The 23551-nt window shown below is 41.5% G+C and overlaps 1 protein-coding gene across 3 annotated transcripts in view; it reads right to left on the bottom strand.

Moving 5' to 3' along the window:
• LOC141220313 (lysophospholipid acyltransferase 2-like) overlaps positions 1 to 23551 on the bottom strand; it is a 206523-nt gene that overhangs the window by 21903 nt on the left and 161069 nt on the right. For all 3 annotated transcript variants that reach the window (XM_073666268.1, XM_073666277.1, XM_073666272.1), the window contains 4 exons: positions 20162 to 20291; positions 17168 to 17342; positions 6777 to 6880; positions 5939 to 6003 (listed from right to left, as the gene is read on the bottom strand). In XM_073666268.1, coding sequence (XP_073522369.1) covers positions 5939 to 6003; positions 6777 to 6880; positions 17168 to 17342; positions 20162 to 20291 — 474 coding nt within the window. The remainder of the gene's footprint in view (positions 1 to 5938; positions 6004 to 6776; positions 6881 to 17167; positions 17343 to 20161; positions 20292 to 23551) is intronic.

The following is a 23551-nucleotide window of genomic DNA, read 5'->3' on the forward strand; positions in this document are numbered from 1 at the left end:
CTGCCTCACTACTGAGCGTGTACATAAAGTGCAGCACAGATTCATCTCACTGCCTCACTACTGAGCGTGTACATAAAGTGCAGCACAGATTCATCTCACTGCCTCACTACTGAGCGTGTACATAAAGTGCAGCACAGATTCATCTCACTGCCTCACTACTGAGCGTGTACATAAAGTGCAGCACAGATTCATCTCACTGCCTCACTACTGAGCGTGTACATAAAGTGCAGCACAGATTCATCTCACTGCCTCACTACTGAGCGTGTACATAAAGTGCAGCACAGATTCATCTCACTGCCTCACTACTGAGCATGTACATAAAGTGCAGCACAGATTCATCTCACTACTGAGCATGTACATAAAGTGCAGCACAGATTCATCTCACTGCCTCACTACTGAGCATGTACATAAAGTGCAGCACAGATTCATCTCACTACTGAGCATGTACATAAAGTGCAGCACAGATTCATCTCACTGCCTCACTACTGAGCATGTACATAAAGTGCAGCACAGATTCATCTCACTGCCTCACTACTGAGCATGTACATAAAGTGCAGCACAGAATCATCTCACTGCCTCACTACTGAGCATGTACATAAAGTGCAGCACAGATTCATCTCACTGCCTCACTACTGAGCGTGTACATAAAGTGCAGCACAGATTCATCTCACTGCCTCACTACTGAGCGTGTACATAAAGTGCAGCACAGATTCATCTCACTGCCTCACTACTGAGCGTGTACATAAAGTGCAGCACAGATTCATCTCACTGCCTCACTGCTGAGCGTGTACATAAAGTGCAGCACAGAATCATCTCACTGCCTCACTACTGAGCGTGTAGATAAAGTGCAGCACAGATTCATCTCACTGCCTCACTACTGAGCGTGTACATAAAGTGCAGCACAGATTCATCTCACTGCCTCACTACTGAGCGTGTACATAAAGTGCAGCACAGATTCATCTTACTGCCCCACTACTGAGCATGTACATAAAGTGCAGCAGAGATTCATCTCACTACTGAGCATGTACATAAAGTGCAGCACAGATTCATCTCACTGCCTCACTACTGAGCATGTACATAAAGTGCAGCACAGATTCATCTCACTACTGAGCATGTACATAAAGTGCAGCACAGATTCATCTCACTGCCTCACTACTGAGCATGTACATAAAGTGCAGCACAGATTCATCTCACTGCCTCACTACTGAGCATGTACATAAAGTGCAGCACAGAATCATCTCACTGCCTCACTACTGAGCATGTACATAAAGTGCAGCACAGATTCATCTCACTGCCTCACTACTGAGCGTGTACATAAAGTGCAGCACAGATTCATCTCAATGCCTCACTACTGAGCGTGTACATAAAGTGCAGCACAGATTCATCTCACTGCCTCACTACTGAGCGTGTACATAAAGTGCAGCACAAATTCATCTCACTGCCTCACTACTGAGCGTGTACATAAAGTGCAGCACAGATTCATCTCACTGCCTCACTACTGAGCGTGTACATAAAGTGCAGCACAGATTCACCTCACTGCCTCACTACTGAGCGTGTAACATAAGTGCAGCACAGATTCATCTCACTGCCTCACTACTGAGCATGTACATAAAGTGCAGCACAGATTCATCTCACTGCCTCACTACTGAGCGTGTACATAAAGTGCAGCACAGATTCATCTCACTGCCTCACTACTGAGCGTGTACATAAAGTGCAGCACAGATTCATCTCACTGCCTCACTACTGAGCGTGTACATAAAGTGCAGCACAGATTCATCTCACTGCCTCACTACTGAGCGTGTACATAAAGTGCAGCACAGATTCATCTCACTGCCTCACTACTGAGCGTGTACATAAAGTGCAGCACAGATTCATCTCACTGCCTCACTACTGAGCGTGTACATAAAGTGCAGCACAGATTCATCTCACTGCCTCACTACTGAGCGTGTACATAAAGTGCAGCACAGATTCATCTCACTGCCTCACTACTGAGCGTGTACATAAAGTGCAGCACAGATTCATCTCACTGCTGAGCATGTACATAAAGTGCAGCACAGATTCATCTCACTGCCTCACTACTGAGCATGTACATAAAGTGCAGCACAGATTCATCTCACTACTGAGCGTGTACATAAAGTGCAGCACAGATTCATCTCACTGCCTCACTACTGAGCGTGTACATAAAGTGCAGCACAGATTCATCTCACTGCCTCACTGCTGAGCGTGTACATAAAGTGCAGCACCGAATCATCTCACTGCCTCACTACTGAGCGTGTACATAAAGTGCAGCACAGATTCATCTCACTGCCTCACTGCTGAGCGTGTACATAAAGTGCAGCACAGAATCATCTCACTGCCTCACTACTGAGCATGTACATAAAGTGCAGCACAGATTCATCTCACTGCCTCACTACTGAGCGTGTACATAAAGTGCAGCACAGATTCATCTCACTGCCTCACTACTGAGCGTGTACATAAAGTGCAGCACAGATTCATCTCAATGCCTCACTACTGAGCGTGTACATAAAGTGCAGCACAGATTCATCTCACTGCCTCACTACTGAGCGTGTACATAAAGTGCAGCACAGATTCATCTCACTGCCTCACTACTGAGCATGTACATAAAGTGCAGCACAGATTCATCTCACTGCCTCACTACTGAGAGTGTACATAAAGTGCAGCACAGATTCATCTCACTGCCTCACTACTGAGCGTGTACATAAAGTGCAGCACAGATTCATCTCACTGCCTCACTACTGAGCGTGTACATAAAGTGCAGCACAGATTCATCTCACTGCCTCACTACTGAGCGTGTACATAAAGTGCAGCACAGATTCATCTCACTGCCTCACTACTGAGCGTGTACATAAAGTGCAGCACAGATTCATCTCACTGCCTCACTACTGAGCGTGTACATAAAGTGCAGCACAGATTCATCTCACTGCCTCACTACTGAGCGTGTAACATAAGTGCAGCACAGATTCATCTCACTGCCTCACTACTGAGCATGTACATAAAGTGCAGCACAGATTCATCTCACTGCCTCACTACTGAGCATGTACATAAAGTGCAGCACAGATTCATCTCACTGCCTCACTACTGAGCGTGTACATAAAGTGCAGCACAGATTCATCTCACTGCCTCACTACTGAGCGTGTACATAAAGTGCAGCACAGATTCATCTCACTGCCTCACTACTGAGCGTGTACATAAAGTGCAGCACAGATTCATCTCACTGCCTCACTACTGAGCGTGTACATAAAGTGCAGCTCAGATTCATCTCACTGCCTCACTACTGAGCGTGTACATAAAGTGCAGCACAGATTCATCTCACTGCCTCACTACTGAGCGTGTGCATAAAGTGCAGCACAGATTCATCTCACTGCCTCACTACTGAGCGTGTACATAAAGTGCAGCACAGATTCATCTCACTGCCTCACTACTGAGCGTGTACATAAAGTGCAGCACAGATTCATCTCACTGCCTCACTACTGAGCGTGTACATGAAGTGCAGCACAGATTCATCTCACTGCCTCACTACTGAGCGTGTACATGAAGTGCAGCACAGATTCATCTCACTGCCTCACTACTGAGCGTGTACATAAAGTGCAGCACAGATTCATCTCACTGCCTCACTACTGAGCGTGTACATAAAGTGCAGCACAGATTCATCTCACTGCCTCACTACTGAGCGTGTACATAAAGTGCAGCACAGATTCATCTCACTGCCTCACTACTGAGCGTGTACATAAAGTGCAGCACAGATTCATCTCACTGCCTCACTACTGAGCGTGTACATAAAGTGCAGCACAGATTCATCTCACTGCCTCACTACTGAGCGTGTACATAAAGTGCAGCACAGATTCATCTCACTGCCTCACTACTGAGCGTGTACATAAAGTGCAGCACAGATTCATCTCACTGCCTCACTACTGAGCGTGTACATAAAGTGCAGCACAGATTCATCTCACTGCCTCACTACTGAGCGTGTACATAAAGTGCAGCACAGATTCATCTCACTGCCTCACTACTGAGCGTGTACATAAAGTGCAGCACAGATTCATCTCACTGCCTCACTACTGAGCGTGTACATAAAGTGCAGCACAGATTCATCTCACTGCCTCACTACTGAGCGTGTACATAAAGTGCAGCACAGATTCATCTCACTGCCTCACTACTGAGCGTGTACATAAAGTGCAGCACAGATTCATCTCACTGCCTCACTACTGAGCGTGTACTTAAAGTGCAGCACAGATTTATCTCACTGCCTCACTACTGAGCGTGTACATAAAGTGCAGCACAGATTCATCTCACTGCCTCACTACTGAGCGTGTACATAAAGTGCAGCACAGATTCATCTCACTGCCTCACTACTGAGCGTGTACATAAAGTGCAGCACAGATTCATCTCACTGCCTCACTACTGAGCGTGTACATAAAGTGCAGCACAGATTCATCTCACTGCCTCACTACTGAGCGTGTACATAAAGTGCAGCACAGATTCATCTCACTGCCTCACTACTGAGCGTGTACATAAAGTGCAGCACAGATTCATCTCACTGCCTCACTACTGAGCATGTACATAAAGTGCAGCACAGATTCATCTCACTGCCTCACTACTGAGCATGTACATAAAGTGCAGCACAGATTCATCTCACTGCCTCACTACTGAGCATGTACATAAAGTGCAGCACAGATTCATCTCACTGCCTCACTACTGAGCATGTACATAAAGTGCAGCACAGATTCATCTCAACTAAAAGCCTAAATCCTTAGATCAGGAACAGAACAGACATTTACAGGACATTTCATAACTTTCCCAAATTCTTATGAAAACATTTACAGCACATTCTGCATTGATCTACAGTACTGCACCCAATTTATTATATATTGTCGGAGTCGGTTCATTTTATACCGACTCCAACTCCACTAAAATGGACACAGACTCCACAGTCCTGGCTCCAGATTCTGGAAGTGGCATGCTTTACACCACTCCATCCAACACTTGGCATTCTGTGGCTTACATGCAACTGATCAGACATGAAAAGTCATGCCTGAAGCTCCCAGTTTTTGTGTTGATGTTAATACAAGAGGGGTTTGGAACTCAGCAGAGTGTTAGTGACTTATGTACTCTGCACCTCAACATTCGGTGACCCTACTCTGCAACTTTCCCTCGTTGGCCACTTCATAGCCGAGTTGCTGTGGTTCCTAAACACTTCCACTATTCAATAATACCACTAACACTGATTGTGGAATATTTAGAAGGAAAGACATTTCACAAATTGACTTGTTACAATGGTGGCAAATTATTACAGTAACACTCCAATTCAGTGGGCTCTATAGAACAAGACATTCCTTCACAAATGTTTGTAAAGACAAAATGTATTGCTAGGTGCAGGATTTGATACACCTGAGACAAATGGATTGAATGAACGTTAAGAGGTGTGTCCCAGTACTTTTCTTCATATATTGTATGTCCCCAAATAAAAAGGGTGAACAAATCCTGATGATATAATAGCCTCTATACTGTAAGGTATGGCTGACCAATGTGCAGTTCCTGTTGATACAATCCTCTAATAATGAAATTATAATGTCTATACCGGTAAATAGGTAGTCACATATGCCAAATGTGGTGATCTTTCCAGTGGATTTCTGGGCAGACATAATAATACTTTTCATAGTTTCACTGTTACTTATAACTTCATATTTATTAATGAAATGCAGTATACAAATTCAACAGTGGAATAAGCAAATGGACTAATAATCCATAAAACACTGAACTATGCACCCATGTTCTCCAGTGAATTTGCAAGCATGAGTTACATCGAGGTCATATGACTTTGGTAAAAGGAAAGATTTAGTGGATATTTTCAATGTGTGAGCTGCAGTAGTTTTAGAACAGAATATACTGATTTAACCATAGAAAAATTGTACTCAACTCTTTTAGCCACACTGCTGTCTGAATATTCCAGTTATCTATAAACATCTTGAAGCTTGTAGCTGTCTAAAAGAAATACAGTGTTGAAAAAAGAACAAAACCAGAAGGAAATGATGCATAATACTATGCAATGATTCAAGTCAATACAGGAAATGTAGACGCACAGCTGCTAATAGGAAATGCCATACAGTACATTGTTCAAGTGAAGAAAGGAAACCACATATATATAATCCGATGGACAATAAATATATATATTTATATATACATACACACACATATATATATATATTATATTTAAATATATATATAAATAAATAGGTAAGCTATGTTTTATTATTTTCTTTTGCTAATGCTGTTATATCATATAGAGCCAAAGAATGCATTTGTCAAAGATTCCTTCACTGTTCACACACTTATTTCTTTTCTTTAGGGTACATGCCCGCTATCAGGAATAGCAAAGTTTTGGACACAGCTCACATGTGCTGCATCCAAAATGTTGCGTTGTACAGTAGAAGCACAGTGGATGGGTTTTATAGAAATCCCATGCCCACTGTGCTTCTATTTGATGCTGTGTAAACTCACCAGCGGCGCAGATTTAGGAGCCGCAGCATGTCCATTTCTGTTGCAGAGAATGTATTCTACTTTCCAGTAGAATGTATAGGATGCGGTAACTCCGCATGTGTTCAATGAATACATACGGATTTACCTGCGTAGAACGCAGCGGAAATACACTGCTTCCAAATTGCTGCCATTTCCTGATCGTGGGCACATAGCCTTAATGATTTCTGTAATTGTATGGATAACAGGTTTCCATGTATCAAACACCAGGGGACACTTACCTCAATCCTTAATATATTCAGATTGGATAATAGGTCCCACCTCTCCTCGCCATCATCTGAGATTCCATTATAACCGAAGCCAGCAGCATTATTTATTGCATCAGCTGAACAATAAGCATAGAGATATTATGTGTATTGAGCTTCACTGTGGTGCTCATCTCCATAAGTAGAGTAATTTACTTAATTGCAATGATACTAATGAGTATAAATGGATTATATTTTACAAAAAATAGCTGGTTCCACCGCTCTTCCAGTCAGAGATCATTATAGTTCAAGGAAGCCATACAGAGAATAAGCTGAAGAAAGCAACCATATATGACACTTATGCAGATGGAATTCCAGTATAATTACTGTGGAGTGGCCATACAATTCATTATTGGTACAATGGTGCAAATACAAAAGAGACATGCTTGTGCAAGCAAATTTAAAACTAGGTTTGATCACTGATATTACAATGAAACTAAAGAAGTGCAGTGTCTCTGCACAAGAGCAAGATATTTTCCAAAAAAGCTTGGAATGCAGATTAGGCCCTATACACAGAACAGAGTCACAGGCGCAAGAGCCATTCATAGTATTCCCTATGTACTTTACTGTATGTGCCACCATATATTCACTGGGTGACAGGTGAGACATATTCTCTCCTAGGAGCAACTGATGGTGCATGCCACAATTGGTTGTATTGTTTTGTATAACATCAACAAAAAAAGTTTTCCACAATAAGAAATTAGGGGCACACAGAGATATAGAGAAATTATTCATTTCAATGGGCACCATACAACACTGGGTTATTATATGGCAGTTTGAGGCATTGGCTGCCAGTACTTGGATTTCAACTGTGGGATGAGGGAGAACAATTTTGCGAATACTTCAAGCCTAAAAATATTCCATCGTGTTCATTAGTGAACTGATTACAAACAACTCTATGAAGAAATACGATCTTGTTGTACAGTGGTGTGAAAAAGTGTTTGCCCCCTTTCTGATTTCTTATTCTTTTGCATGTTTGTCACACTTAAATGTTTCAGATCACAAAACAAATGTAAATATTAGACAAAGATAACACAAGTAAATACAGAATGCAGTTTTTAAATATAGGTCTTTATTGTTAAGGGAAAAAGAAATCCAAACCTACAGGGCCCTGTGTGAAAGAGTGATTGCTCCCCTCTCCTTAAAACATAAATTAACTGTGGTTTATCACATCTTTGGTAAGCTGAGTTCCATTTCCCTAGCTACACACAGGCCTGATTACAGCCACATCTGTTCTCAATCAAGAAATCACTTAAATAGGACCTCCCTGACAAAGTGAAGTAGACCAAAAGATCCTCAAAAGCTAGACATCATGCTGCGATCCAAAGAAATTCAGGAACAGATGAGAAACAATGTAATTGAGATCTATCAGTCTGGAAAAGGTTATAAAGTCAATTCTAAAACTTTGGGACTGCAGTGAGCTACAGTGAGAGACATTATCCACAAATGGCGAAAATATGGAACAGTGGTGAACCTTCCCAGGAGTGGCCGGCCAACCAAGAGAGCAGCAATGACTCATTTTTAGAGGTCACAAAAGACCCCACAACAACATACAAAGAACTGCAGGTCTCACTTGCCTCAGTTAATGTCAGTGTTTATGACTCCACCATTAACAAAGAGACTGGACAAAAATGCATATCAGAGTTTTAAGACAAAAACCACTGCTGAGCAAAAAGAACATAAAGGCTCGTCTCAGTTTTGCCAGAAATCATCTTGATGATCGCCAAGACTTTAGGGAGAACACTGTGTGGACTGACAAAACAAAAGTTGAACGTTTTGGAAAGTATATGTCCCATTACATCAGGCGTAGAAGTAACATAGCATTACAGAAAAGGAACATCATATCAACAATAAAATATGATGGTGGTGGTGGTAGTGTGATGGTCTGTGGGTCTTTTTTGCTGCTTCAGGACCTGGAAGACTTGCTGTGATAAATGGAACCATGAATTCTGCTGTCTACCAATGTGCGGCCATCTGTTTGTGACCTCAAGCTGCAGCGCACTTGGGTTATGCAGCAGGACAACGATCCAAAACTCACCAGCAATTCCACCTCTGAATGGCTTAAGGAAAACAAAATTAAGACTTTGGAATGGCCTAGTCAAAGTTCTAACCTTAATCCAATTGAGATGCTGTGGCATGACCTTGAAAAGGCGGTTCATGTTCAGAAACCCTCCAATGTAGCTAAATTACAACAATTTTGCAAAGATGAGTCGGCCAAAATTCCTCCAGAGCGTTGTAAAAGACTCATTGCCAGTTATCGCAAACGTTTGATTGCAGTTGTTGCTGCTTAGGGTGGTCCAAACAGTTATTAGGTTTAGGGGGCAATCACATTCACACAGGGCCCTGTAGGTTTAGATTTCTTTTATATTTAAATTTGTTTTGTGATCTGAAACATTTAGGTGACAAACACGCAAAAGAATAAGAAATCAGAAAGGGGCAAACATTTTTTCACATCACTGTATGTGGCAAATGGAGAACATGAATCACTTGCCAAATCTGATCCCAATTTGCCAACTATAAGTTCTATTAAAAGTTGACTATTATCTATTACAGTTCTGTTATGACCTGGGTAGTTTTTATCTTGACATAATTTGGATGCATTCATTCAGTGCTAATCACCATTAAGAAAGTAATCGTCAAGTGGAAAGGAAATATCCGGATATTAATGCATCACTACACACCACATTTATGAACCCGCTGTGGAATAAAAGGCATGGGACTGAATTTTTCATCTGCTGTCTCTGTCTAGGTAAAGATTACAAAAAATGGTGTGCACACAGCTATAGAGTGAGGTGCAGGTGGAAGGGAGATGCAGACTCCACAATCGCTAGAGTATAGAAATTTTCACCGCGCACTCAGGAGATTCAAAATTTTTGTCATTTTGACATACATTGTATATATTGTAATTGTACATATTGCAAATATTATGTTGAAAATATTGTCTATGTGCTATAACATTCTGTTTCTGTTCCCCATTCCCTTACAGCGACTATGTAAGCAAGGCCCAGGAGAGGGACGAAACGTAAAGGTCGCCTCTAAACAAAAGAACTGTATTTTGTCCGCCACTTGCACGTTTTTCTATAATATCATTAAAACTTTTGCATTGAGTCTCCTGAGTGTGTGGTGAAAATTTCTATACTCTAGCGATTGTGGAGTCTGCAACTCCTTTCCACCAGCACTTCACTCAATAGCTGTGCGCACGCCAATTTTTGTAATCATTACTTGACCTCTTGGGCTGTGGAACCAGCAAACTCATGACGACTGACACATTCGCCTACGATACTTATACGAGCAATAGCATCTTATCGCTTGTCACAAATCCAAGCGACTTCCTGAAAACTCCAGCTAACGATATTCGTACCAGGGACTACGAAAGGGAACGATGCAGGCTGATGTCCTATGACCTTCACTGCACGACCTTGGCTGAATACCATCGGCAGAGTAAAATTCCTCGAGGCCTCAAAAGCCGCCTACGTCCTACCCTTTTTTTCGGACAACTTGGACTATTGCAAAAAATTTTAAAAAATCCTAAACAAGTGTTCCCTGGATATTATTATATTAACTATCGAATTCTTTCAACAGGCAATAACTGATTCTCAACAAAAGATCACCGCCATCGAGGCCCAGCTTTCTGCTACCCTTCCATCCACCTACTGGACCACATTTAAAAACAAAACCGACCACATCCTCGAAAAGCACCGTAAAGTCCTGCAGGAGCGGAAGAGACAGACGTTCCAGTGCGACACAGACGACTATCTCCAGAAAAGGGTCTATCGATGGAACGAATCCACCTCTACCAGACCATGGAGACAAAATCCGGGTCCAAGATCCAAGGTTTCTTCAGTTCAGGAAGCGATTCCTCCACTGGCCCCCAAAACAGAAACTATTTTTTATCCAGACCCCAGAGAGGACGTAACCAACGTGGAGATCCAAGCACAGACAGAGGCGACAGAATGGTGACACGCTCCCAGGTAAGACCTCGAACCTGGTGACTAATATCTCCCAGTATACCCTCTCACCCACAGAGACTACAGTTCTACAGAAAGGACTCTCTTTTTGCCCCACTCCAAACTGGCATTCCTTCCAGCTTGATAGGGATTTGCAGCGATTTTTTCGCAACATAAGACTTAAAACTCACTTTGGTTTGCTGAACGAGATGCCCGCCAATATGGCACCCTTGACGGAGGGCCCCCCTGTTGCAGAATTCTCCATTACCAATTTAGGCCTACGTAACCCAAGCAGCTTCAACCCACCCCACACACACCATGCCACAGAAGCGGTAATAGATCTTATTAGCAGAGATGTCCAAAAATACAATGAGGGTCATAGACCAGGCTCCTTCCCCACTCACCAAAACATGTCCAAGATTGAGAGACAAGCTATAAACTCCCTCAAGGATAACAAAAACGTTATCATCAAGCCAGCCGATAAAGTGGGAGCCATTGTCATAATGGACCGGGCACAATATCTACAGGAAGTCAACCGGCAACTCTTTGACTCCAATACCTACAGACCTATTTACATGGACCGGACCCCTCTCATCAGAGACAAAATCCAACAAGTCCTTACCACTTACTTACACAAAAAAATCATAGACCAGTTACCTTCCTCACAAATTCTCATCCAGTCAACCCCGTTTTCTATATCTTACCAAAAATCCACAAATCACTCACCAATCCACCAGGACGCCCGATTGTGCCTTCGACAGACTCCATTCCATCTCCACTCCCTATCTACCTAGAGAAAATTCTTACACCACTAACCAAGCACACACGCTCCTTTATCCTTGACTCTGGGCACTTCATACAGACCCTTCACAATCAACCCCCAATCCCTTCTGGTGGCATATTAGTAACCCTGGACGTAAACAGCCTGTACACGTCTATTACACACGACAAAGGCCTTGAAGCAGTCGCCCACTTACTCTCTACTACCGAGATGCAGGATGACTCCATACAATTCTCCCTCAATCTCTTATCAATAGTTCTACATGAGAATTTCTTCCTGTTCGGTGATACCTTCTACCTCCATTCCTGCGGGACCGATATGGGGTCGAACGTGGCCCCAGCATATGCCAATACATACATGAATTTTTTCGAGGATCAACACGTCTATACAACACAATATTCATACAATTCTCTAGCTGTTGGCATAGCTACATAGATGACATCTTCTGCATCTGGCTAGGCCCCTTGGATACCGTTAAGACCTTTGTCTCCACGCTCAAGGCAGTCAGACCTGAACTCACCTTTACCTTGAACCATGACTTCCACCAAATTCCATTCCTGGATACACTTGTAATAAAGAATTCTGATGGTAGGCTCTTTACTGACCTGTATTCCAAGCCAACAGACAGCAACAATCTATTACATTACACTAGCTGTCATCCAAGGTCCACAAAACACAGTCTTCCAAGATCACAATTACAAAGGGTCGGTAGGATAGTATCTGACAAAACTTTACTTCCCACCAGACTACAAGCCATGGCCAACAAGTTTAAGGAAAGACAATACCCTTTGTCCATTCTTGAACAAGAGACCAACCGGTCTCTATCTGCACCAACTCCACACACAACCAAGAAAAAATTGGAATGTACACCCTTCATGCACACCCACCATCCTTTCATGCCCAGAATACATGGAATCAACAATCAACAGTAAACACTGGCCATTATTACATCGAGTCTACCCCACCATAGAGGCATTCCGAGAACCCGTATTAATGTGCAACAGAAGACCCCAGAATATTAGGCATAATCTCGTAAGAGCAGACCTAGGCAGTAATAAACTGGGCCCCATACAACAGTTCTTGGGCACCAGAAGGGTGGGCACCTTCCCTTGCCTCAGCTGTGCCGCTTGTTCCAACGTCATAAAATTAAGCGAAATCCATCATCCTAGAACTGGGCAATCCATTCCCATCAAGGGATATTACACATGTGAATCCAATTTTGTGATATACAGTATACCATAAAATGCCCCTGCGGACTTCTTTATGTGGGTGAGACCATTCAACACGTCAGAGATCGGATAGCATGCCATAAGTCCACAATACGATGTGGCAAAACCTGGCTACCACTCCCTTTCCACTTCTTCACAGCAGGCCATAATGTTTCACAACTGCGGTTTCAGGTCCTCGAGCAGGTCCCCAGACCACATAGAGGGGGTAACCACATTGTGTTACTTAAGCGGAGAGAATCCTATTGGATTCACAAACTCCAAATCTTGGCCCCACTGGGTCTTAATCGCGAGCTTGATCTTTTGTATAAATAAACAGACCACAATATGGCAATTTTTCCAACAGACCTATGTTTTACTACACTTACTAAACTTTAATCGATTCTTTTCCTTTCCAGAACCGCTAATACAAACAGGAACTAGAAACCCCACCCCATCCTCTTCCCTTTCCTTGGTCCCACCATCGGTGAATAACCTATGGTAGGTTGCCCAACCCCCTTCTCCCTTCCCTCTTCATGTCCTGTGTTATCCATATGTCTCATCTTCCCTTTCCCCCACCTCTCTCTATATGATGTGTTCCCCCGACCCTTGTATCTCTCAGCCTTTTCCTTCCTCCTACTTCTCAGTTCTTCCCTCATCCCCTTCCTGTCATCTTGGTATTACTTACAACTGCTAATACCACAACTGTCATACATATGAGCTACTTCCACGACTGCTGTGCCCCGTGTCACAACCTATGTAACAAAGATTTTACACCACATTGCCCTGCACTGCGTTCCTGATCTCCTTGGTTACAGGTCACGTGGTGCATGACGCACCACCATGTGTACCGCGCCGCACACAGCATCTCCCCAAACAGGACCTTCCACTTCCGGTCACATGATGCATGACACACCACCACATGACCTCCTCTTGCCAGGTAGTGCGTCCAATATTGCTGTGTAACTCCACCCCCTCCATTCTACTGAATGGGAAGCAACTGCCAGGTCCTCCCCCTCACCACCTGACCCCGCACTTCCTGTCCACCAGGTATATAATCCCTGTGTGCTGTCCCTATAGCCACAAGGTTTCACAAAGGAAGTGCAGGAGCACCCTTACTGCCATTACCAATAAGGTATGTTGACTTCCAGGACTTTATTCTGACTTCACACGTATATTCCCCTGATTTTTATGCTCTGTCCATTTACCCATCAGGACTCAACTCTACATGCATCCCCACAGGGCTTTCTCTCATATGGTTTGGACCATCACATCCTTCCCAAGGTACATGACACCCCTACCGGGTCTCCTTCCTTTACTATGTCCGTTTATTAATTTTGTTTATTTATTCACCACATATTTTGCCTACATTCATGATATACCATTTCTATCTTTAGACAAAGACCTGTGCTAGGGAACATATGTGATTTACATGTGTGTATATATATGTATATAATTACAGATAATGAGTAAAGTTACGCCATTTATTAAGACACATACCGTATTCCCATACACATTGTGGCTCTCCTCAACAATGCGATGTGAACTATGATCTTGTGATTTATAACAGACTCTTTTGTTCAATTTTTTTGTCATTTTGGCATACATTGTATATATTGTACATATTGTAAATGTGTTGTAAATATTGTCTATGTGCTTTAACATTCTGTTTCTGTTCCCCATTCCCTTACAGCGACTATGTAAGCAAGGCCCAGGAGCGGGCCGAAACGTAAAGGTCGCCTCTTAACAAAAGAACTGCATTTTGTCCGCCACGTGCACGTTTTTCCATATATCATTGAAACTTTTGCATTGAATCTCCTGAGTGTGCGGTGAAAATTTCTATACTCTGTCTAGGTAAAAACGGTATGGCAATACAGATTCATGTCATTTAATGTCATTGCTACTGACATTCATAATAAAAACTATATATTTTTGCAGTATTGAAAAGTGTAAATGGGTCCTCTTTCAATATTGTTAAAAACTATATCTGAATATAAGCTAAAATCATTTGTCATATGCTTGGCCAATAGACGTCTATCAGTATTTCACAAGATATATTTCAACAGTCTTTTTTTTTGCTTTGCTTCTGATGTAGTCCATGAATGTAGCATGAAAGTGGCTTATCAGGTTTGAACAATTAGGCCACGTTCACATGTTCAGTATTTGGTCAGTATTTAACATCAGTATTTGTAAGTCAAAAGCCATGGAACAATCAGAGGAAAAGTATAATAGAAACACGTCACCACTTCTGCATTTCTCATCCACTCCTGATTTTGGCTTACAAATACTGATGTAAAATACTGATAGTGTGAACATGGCCTTAGACTAATATACCAGACAGGCCTGCTGGTGTTGTGAGATCTTAGTAGATTTCATATAGTGAAGTGGATTAGTATACAGTACAGACCAAAAGTTTGGACACACCTTCTCATTTAAGGATTTTTATGTATTTTCATGACTATGAAAATTGTACATTCACACTGAAGGCATCAAAACTATGAATTAACACATGTGGAATTATATACTTAACAAAAAAGTGTGAAACAACTGAAAATATGTCTTATATTCTAGGTTCTTCAAAGTAGCCACCTTTTGCTTTGATGACTGCTTTGTACACTCTTGGCATTCTCTTGATGAGCTTCAAGAGGCAGTCACTGGAAATGGTCTTCCAACAATCTTGAAGGAGTTCCCAGAGATGCTTAGCACTTGTTGGCCCTTTTGCCTTCACTCTGCCGTCCAGCTCACCCCAAACCATCTCGATTGGGTTCAGGTCTGGTGACTGTGGAGGCCAGGTCATCTGGCGTAGCACCCCATCACTCTCCCTCTTGGTCAAATAGCCCTTACACAGCCTGGAGGTGTGTTTGGGGTCATTGTCCTGTTGAAAAATAAATGATGGTCCAACTAAATGCAAACCGGATGGAATAGCATGCCGCTGCAAGATGCTGTGGTAGCCATGCTGGTTCAGTATGCCTTCAATTTTGAATAAATCCCCAACAGTGTCACCAGCAAAGCACCCCCACACCATCACACCTCCTCCTCCATGCATCACGGTGGGAACCAGGCATGTAGAGTCCATCCGTTCACCTTTTCTGCGTCGCACAAAGACACGGTGGTTGGAACCAAAGATCTCAAATTTGGACTCATCAGACCAAAGCACAGATTTCCACTGGTCTAATGTCCATTTCTTGTGTTCTTTAGCCCAAACAAGTCTCTTCTGCTTGTTGCCTGTCCTTAGCAGTGGTTTCCTAGCAGCTATTTTACCATGAAGGCCTGCTGCACAAAGTCTCCTCTTAACAGTTGTTGTAGAGATGTGTCTGCTGCTAGAACTCTGTGTGGCATTGACCTGGTCTCTAATCAGAGCTGCTGTTAACCTGCGATTTCTGAGGCTAGTGTCTCGGATAAACTTATCCTCAGAAGCAGAGGTGACTCTTGGTCTTCCTTTCTTGGGGCGGTCCTCATGTGAGCCAGTTTCTTTGTAGCGCTTTATGGTTTTTGCAACTGCACTTGGGGACACTTTCAAAGTTTTCCCAATTTTTCGCACTGACTGACCTTCATTTCTTAAAGTAATGACGGCCACTCATTTTTCTTTACTTAGCTGCTTTTTTCTTGCCATAATACAAATTCTAACAGTCTATTCAGTAGGACTGTCAGCTGTGTAGCCACCAGACTTCTGCACAACACAACTGATGGTCCCAACCCCATTTATAAGGCAAGAAATCCCACTTATTAAACCTGACAGGGCACACCTGTGAAGTGAAAACCATTTCCGGTGACTACCTCTTGAAGCTCATCAAGAGAATGCCAAGAGTGTGCAAAGCAGTCATGAAAGCAAAAGGTAGCTACTTTGAAGAACCTAGAATATAAGACATATTTTCAGTTGTTTCACACTTTTTTGTTAAGTATATAATTCCACATGTGTTAATTCATAGTTTTGATGCCTTCAGTGTGAATGTACAATTTTCATAGTTATGAAAATACAGAAAAATCTTTAAATGAGAAGGTGTGTCCAAACTTTTGGTCTGTACTGTATGTTCTGCTGACTTATGCAACTTTACTAGACAGCATTGGTAAAGTAGAATCAAAATCAATATATTTTTATTTTAAGGATTGCACTTTTTTTCTGATCATCAGGCCGCATTCACACATCCGTGTGTCACAGTCACAGAGTATGGACCATGAGTCACAGACCAGTCACGGGTCTCCTCGACTTGATGAGGATGTGTGAATGCAGCCTCATCTATAGAAAGCAATATTTGCAATATTCTATTATTTGGGTTGAATGGTGAGCTAAGCCTGGTTAAATACAAGCTCAGTGGTCCAGGAATCTGAAATGCAGATACTATAAAGTGGCTGTACTACAGCTGTGTAATGTAATCCTAATGCAGGAAGATTATAACATAAATTACATTAAAAGTGACAAGCTTAAAACCTCACCTAGGGTCCAAGCAAAATAATACTTTGGTCTCCTGGAAGCCGCAGTCAAGTAGAGTTCCAAAAAAAGATAGAGTACAGAGTTATTTGGGTCATTTGATATAGAGAATTGGTCCGACAGCATAATATGAGCCGCTAATAGAAAACAGCAAAGCCACAACTTCTTGAATACTGCCACCTGAGGTAAAAAAACAGATTCTACTTTATTCACAGGATTGATGACATATTTGAAATATTTAACATTTTTCTGTGTTATTAAAAACATATGCTATAAACTATGATCCGCAAAGGTCATAGGACTATGACTACAAGGTGCTATGTGATGTATGTTAAGTTATAAAGTTATCACATCAAAAATCAAATCCCAATGTGGCCAAGTATTACATTCCATCTACTTGAGGACCAGAAGCAATAGATGTTACTTAGGTCTTATTACACCAACAATATAACTATATATACAGGGTGGGCATTTATATGGATACACCTAAATAAAATGGGAATGGTTGGTGATATCAACTTACTGTTTGTGGCACATTAGTATATGGGAGGGGGAAAACTTTTCCAGATGGGTGGTGACCATGGTGGCCATTTTGAAGTTGGCCATTTTGGATCCAACTTTATTTTTTTCCATGGGAAGAGGGTCATGTGACACATCAAACTTATTAAGAATTTCATAAGAAAAACAATGGTGTGCTTGGTTTTAACGTAACTTTATTCTTTCATGAGTTATTTACAAGTTTATGACCACTTATAAAATGTGTTCAAAGTGCTGCCCATTGTGTTAGATTGTCAATGCAACCCTCTTCTCCCACTCTTGACACACTGATAGCAACACCGCAGAAGAAATGCTAGCACAGGCTTCCAGTATCCATTGTTTCAGATGCTGCACATCTCGTATCTTCACAGAATAGACAATTGCCTTCAGATGACCCCAAAGATAAAAGTCTAAGGGAATCAGATCGGGAGACCTTGGTGGCCATTCAACTGGCCCACGACGACCAATCCACTTTCCAGGAAACTGTTCATGTAGGAATGCTCGGACCTTACACCCATAATGTGGTGGCACACCATCTTGTTGGAAAAACTCAGGGAACGTGCCATCTTCAGTGCATAAAGAGGGCAACACATCATCATGTAGCAATTTCAGATATCCAGTGGCATTGAGGTTTCCATTGATGAAGAATGGCCCCACTATCTTTGTACCCCATATACCACACCATACCATCAATTTTTGTGTTCCAACAGTCTTGGAGGGATCTATCCACTGTGGGTTAGTGTCAGACCAATAGTGGTGGTTTTGTTTGTTAACTTCACCATTCACAAAAAAGTTTGCCTCATCACTGAACATAATGTTCTGTGTAAACTGAGGGTCCTGTTCCAAATTTTGTTTTGCCCATTCTGAAAATTCAGTACGCAGATCTGGGTCATCCTTGTTGAGATGCTGCAGAAGCTGGATTTTGTAAGGGTGCCATTTGTGAGTAGCTCATATCCGCCGAAGGGATGTTCAACTGAAGCCACTCTCCAGTGACATGCGGCGAGTGCTACACTGTGGGCTCTTGCTGAATGAAGCTAGGACAGCCACTGATGTTTCTTCATTAGTGACAGTTTTCTTGGCAAATCCAACACTGAACCTGTTTCACGAAATTTGGCAAGCAGTTTGCTAACTGTAGCATGGGAGATGGGTGGTCTCGTAGGGTGTCTTGCATTGAAATCTGCTGCAATGACCCGGGTACTGCGTTCATCAGACATCAACACAATTTCAATCCGCTCCTCACATGTTAACCTATGCAACATGTCAAAGGCTGTAAACAAAGAGAAACTTGAAAATAACTCATGAAAGAATAAAGTTACGTTAAAACCAAGCACACCATTGTTTTTCTTATGAAATTCTCAATAAGTCTGATGTGTCACATGACCCTCTTCCCATTGAAAAAAATAAAGTTGGATCCAAAATGGCCGACTTCAAAATAGCCGCCATGGTCACCACTCATCTGGAAAAGTTTTCCCCCTCCCATATACTAATGTGCCACAAACAGGAAGTTGATATCACCAACCATTCCCATTTTATTTAGGTGTGTCCATATAAATGGCCCACCTTGTAGATATCACACTTCTGAATTTGTAAAAAAAAGAATTTTATATACATGATAACAATATACTACTTTTCCATGTACACAAAGCTAAATTATATAACATGTAGATTGTTGCACATATTAGCTAGACATGTTCTCAACACTAAGAGAACATGCACAGAGACTGTATGGCAGTGAACAACCTTTGTACGCTGCCTTATAGGTTCAGCTGAAGGCCCTTGCATTATGCAGCTTCAGATAGAACATGCTATGATGCCTCTGTATGAAATCAGAGGTATATGAAAGTATGGTAGCGGTCTCACTTTTATGGCAGCCCTATTATAATTCTGTGCAAAACAAAGGTATAATTCAGTGACCCCTCAAATTATCACCCACGTTCGACAATTTCTGTACACACAAAGATGTCTGTCATGCAAAACTTCCAAATCCACTAAAAGAAAGTTGTTGTTTTTTTCAATTTTTACTATGTCACAGATACAGTGGAGTTGCTGCCGGGTCAATATCTAGCTGATATTACACTTACACCCACTTTCCCTGTTGATACACTATTGTACACACTCACACTGTTCACATGACTTAATTCTGATGCGGCTGTAATCACAGGACCTTATTGATTGCAAGTTCTCTCTACAAACATATACACAGATTTCCTATGTAGGTGAGATATTCACCCAATAACACAGTCATATTTACACAAATATCCCTAACAAGAACAGTGTTATCATATATAATTACTTTTAGTCACAATTGAAGGCTATTACAGGAGAACAACTATTCGATACCATGATAGTAAGATGAGTTTGTTTCAATAAGGGTGTAACATCAGAAATGTTTACATATTAGGAAACCAGCCCACAGCTAAACTGCAATAACACTTGTCCTAGCTCAACACTGCATTACTTACATTTGGGTTTCGTTTCTTCTGTTCTCCGTGTATAAATAGCTGGTAGTCATTAAAGGAACATAGAGGACCAGCAAGAAGTCCTAGAAATCCCACAGAGTAACTAAGATATGGGAGTATTCCAGGAGGAGATCTGAACAGAATGGACATTTATATTGGTAAAAGAAGAAATGTATATACATTTTTATTTTTCGTAACATGTAATTTAAATATTATATCACATAAAGTAGATAATAAAGTAATAATAGAATGTGATTCTTCTTTCAGTACAGAAAAATAGATGGGTGTCGTTGGACTCCTTGAATCCTGGCACCATTCTGACAAGAAGAGGATTTGCTGTGCATATCCATTGTGCTTATTTAGAATGTAAATGTGAAATCCAACTTAATACATTCCTAAAGTGGTATTGCCAGAATTGAAAGTTGGACTGGAAAGCAGTATCTCAAAGATTTTTGACCAGTGGAAGATTAGTATTTAAAAAGGCACAAAGAAAGAGATGGTGATCAATAAAGATTATTAAAACTTCAATAAAATAATGTGTTTTGGGGAACTTGGTCCCCTTTATTCAGCTAACAGAACTGTTATTTATACCATCCAGGGTTAGAATGACTTACCGTATATAGCTACATTGGTGCCAGAATGAGGTTGATGAAGACCACTCCCACAAGGGGGGGTTCAATATGTAAACAGACACATAAATGAATACATGGTAATAGAATGGCAAGCTGGATTCTCAACACATATCAGTAAAAAACATTTGTCATTTTACATCATACACTGTAGTTTTTATTGCTATACATTGATTTAAATTCAATGAACTTATTTATTAATTTGTGTGTCTATTTACATATTGAACCTCCCCATTATGCGCGTTGTCTTTAGGAATCTCATTCTGACGCTAATGTAACAATATAGGTCAGTCTAACCCTTGGTTGTATAGATAACCCTTCTGTTTTCTTGTTAATGAGCACCAATGCATTGTTTTATTGAAGTTTTAATATATCTTATTGATCACTATCTCCACGGCGGACATCTTTGTGCTTTTTATATACTCATCTTCCACTGGTATCAAAACTCTTTGATATTGCACTCCAGTCCATTGGCTCCACCTGCCGAGATTGGCACCCAGCTCCTGAAGAATTTAGAGTATTGGCGTATTAAGTCCATAACTGGCGATATTTGTCCACTATCAATTTCCAGCATTTGGTTAGGTGTGTCTACTCTACTTTTTAAGGTGAGCACCCAATTTTACTTCTCATTCGCTTTTATTCGGTTACAGATGTACTAACCCTATGTAGCGAGCCTTTTGTGTTCTCCATTTTTTACTCCACAAGCAGAATTGAAAGTTATCCCCCACCCATATGGGATAACTATCCCATTAGTCAAGCCCCCAGAGATCCCAAGAACAGGACTTTGGATTCAGAGAATAGTGCTCTACAGAGCCAAATGATGGGTCAAAGTTGTGCATACTTGACCTCTCCATCCATTTTCTACGATAGTGCCGGAAATAGCCGGTCATTGTACTCGGCTTTCACAGGCAATGCCATAGATAATAAATCGCTTAAAGATTACTGAGTCACATAGAGAAAAGCTTAGTACTACAAAGCCTCCTACTACTTCTTTGATGTGAATTTCTGATATTCCATTAGGCTCTGAGCTTAAATAGTAACCTCTTCCAGTTTGAGCATGTTAAACTAGCTACATAATGGAATAGTGGCTCCAGAACTGAATAAATGTAGTTTGTTTTTCATTTTTCATCTCCATTGCTCAGTTTAGCTTGTATAATTTATATGCTAATTTCCACTATAACCAAGTGGGCATTAGCATAGATTGATCACTGGGGGCATTTAATTTTTTTCCCTAAATGGTGTTGACCAATCATAAGCAGGAGGCGTCATGTAGGGAAAAAAAAAGAAAATGGCCAAAGAGAAGGTCAGAACAATCTTTTTTTTTTTTTTATAATATGGTAAGATATGTAATGATGCACCGCTCGGCTCTCCTCCCCACATTACACAGATTTCACTGCCAGCATCTACTGTGATTACAATTGAAGGGGGAGGAGAGCAGAACTGTTTGCCATTAAAAACACTGCTCTGCATCTATCCCAGCCATCAAGGAATAATGCTCACAATGTGGGGAAAGCGGAGAACAGAGCTGACGGTGTTGAGATGAGAGCTGCAAGAGCATTATTCCCCAATACCTGGAAGAGATGCAGAGAGGTGTTTGTAATGCCACACAGCTCTGCTCTCCTCCCTCTACACTTGAATTCACAGTAGATGTTGGCAGTGAGATCTATGTGATCTGGGCAGAACAGATCTGGTTGTCATTCACGCCTTACCGGTTCCAGCATTCTCCGGCGGTGCTTTCTTTATTTCTTCCTGCATTGACCAATCATAAGCAAGAGGCGTCTATCATGTCGGAAAAGAAAAAGTAAACACTTCTAGTAAAGAATCCTGCTAACAGCTCCTTGGTTATAGTGGAAATTAATATATTAGGCGCCATAAACGTCACTAGCTAATATCTCTGAAACGGAGATGAGAAATTAAAAAAACGACACTTTCTTCAGCTCTGCAGCCACTATTCCATGATGTGGCCATACTAAAAATGTTGAAAGGTCTTCTTTAACATATTTACCAGTAGCTCAAAGGTCCATTTACACTCCAATATTATTGTGAAAAAGTGTTCCTAGGAAAGCTTGCTATATAAAAATCTCACAGTCTGAGCAGGCTTCCCATCACCCAAATGAACGAGCATAAAACTCATTCCTTGGGCAAAATGTTATTTTGGTCTGTAAAAAGATCATTGAACAATGGCAGTCTATGCGCAATGAACAATCTATTACAGATCGTTCCGTGCACATTGAAACTGTCTTGCCCATCAGCAAACAAGCAGCTGTTTAGTGCCCCAGGTCGGCCCGTGTAAATAGACTCTTGGGCCAGCTGTGCACAACTTTTTTGAGATACATTTTTAAATGTTATTACTTCAAAGGACAGCAGTAAATCTTATCAATGCCAATCACAGTGTTGCCATAACAGTTTCTATCACCCTGCCCTGATAACAGTATGTCAATCACAGTGCTACCATAATGGTGAAAGTCACAGTGTCTCCATAGAAGCAACAGACACAGTGCCCTCATAATAGTGACATGTACAATAACCCCATAATAAGATTAATAGCCTTAAACCTCTGAGGTTAAGGCCCCCCACACATATTAGAGTTACAAACCAGACAATATTGACGGGTTTGGCTGATAGTCTAATGTACACTGGGGCCCATGATAGATGATTGATGGCAGAGCAAGTGCTCTTGTGTATGTGAGACTCAAGATAGATGGCTGCCATCTTTAACATGTTTCATCATCAATGCTGCGCACTGTCTCATAGCTAAAATTCA

This window comes from Phyllobates terribilis, unplaced genomic scaffold (genome assembly GCF_046119375.1).
Source record: "Phyllobates terribilis strain yellow unplaced genomic scaffold, ASM4611937v1 Scaffold_2__4_contigs__length_985480577, whole genome shotgun sequence".
Lineage (NCBI taxonomy): Eukaryota > Metazoa > Chordata > Amphibia > Anura > Dendrobatidae > Phyllobates > Phyllobates terribilis.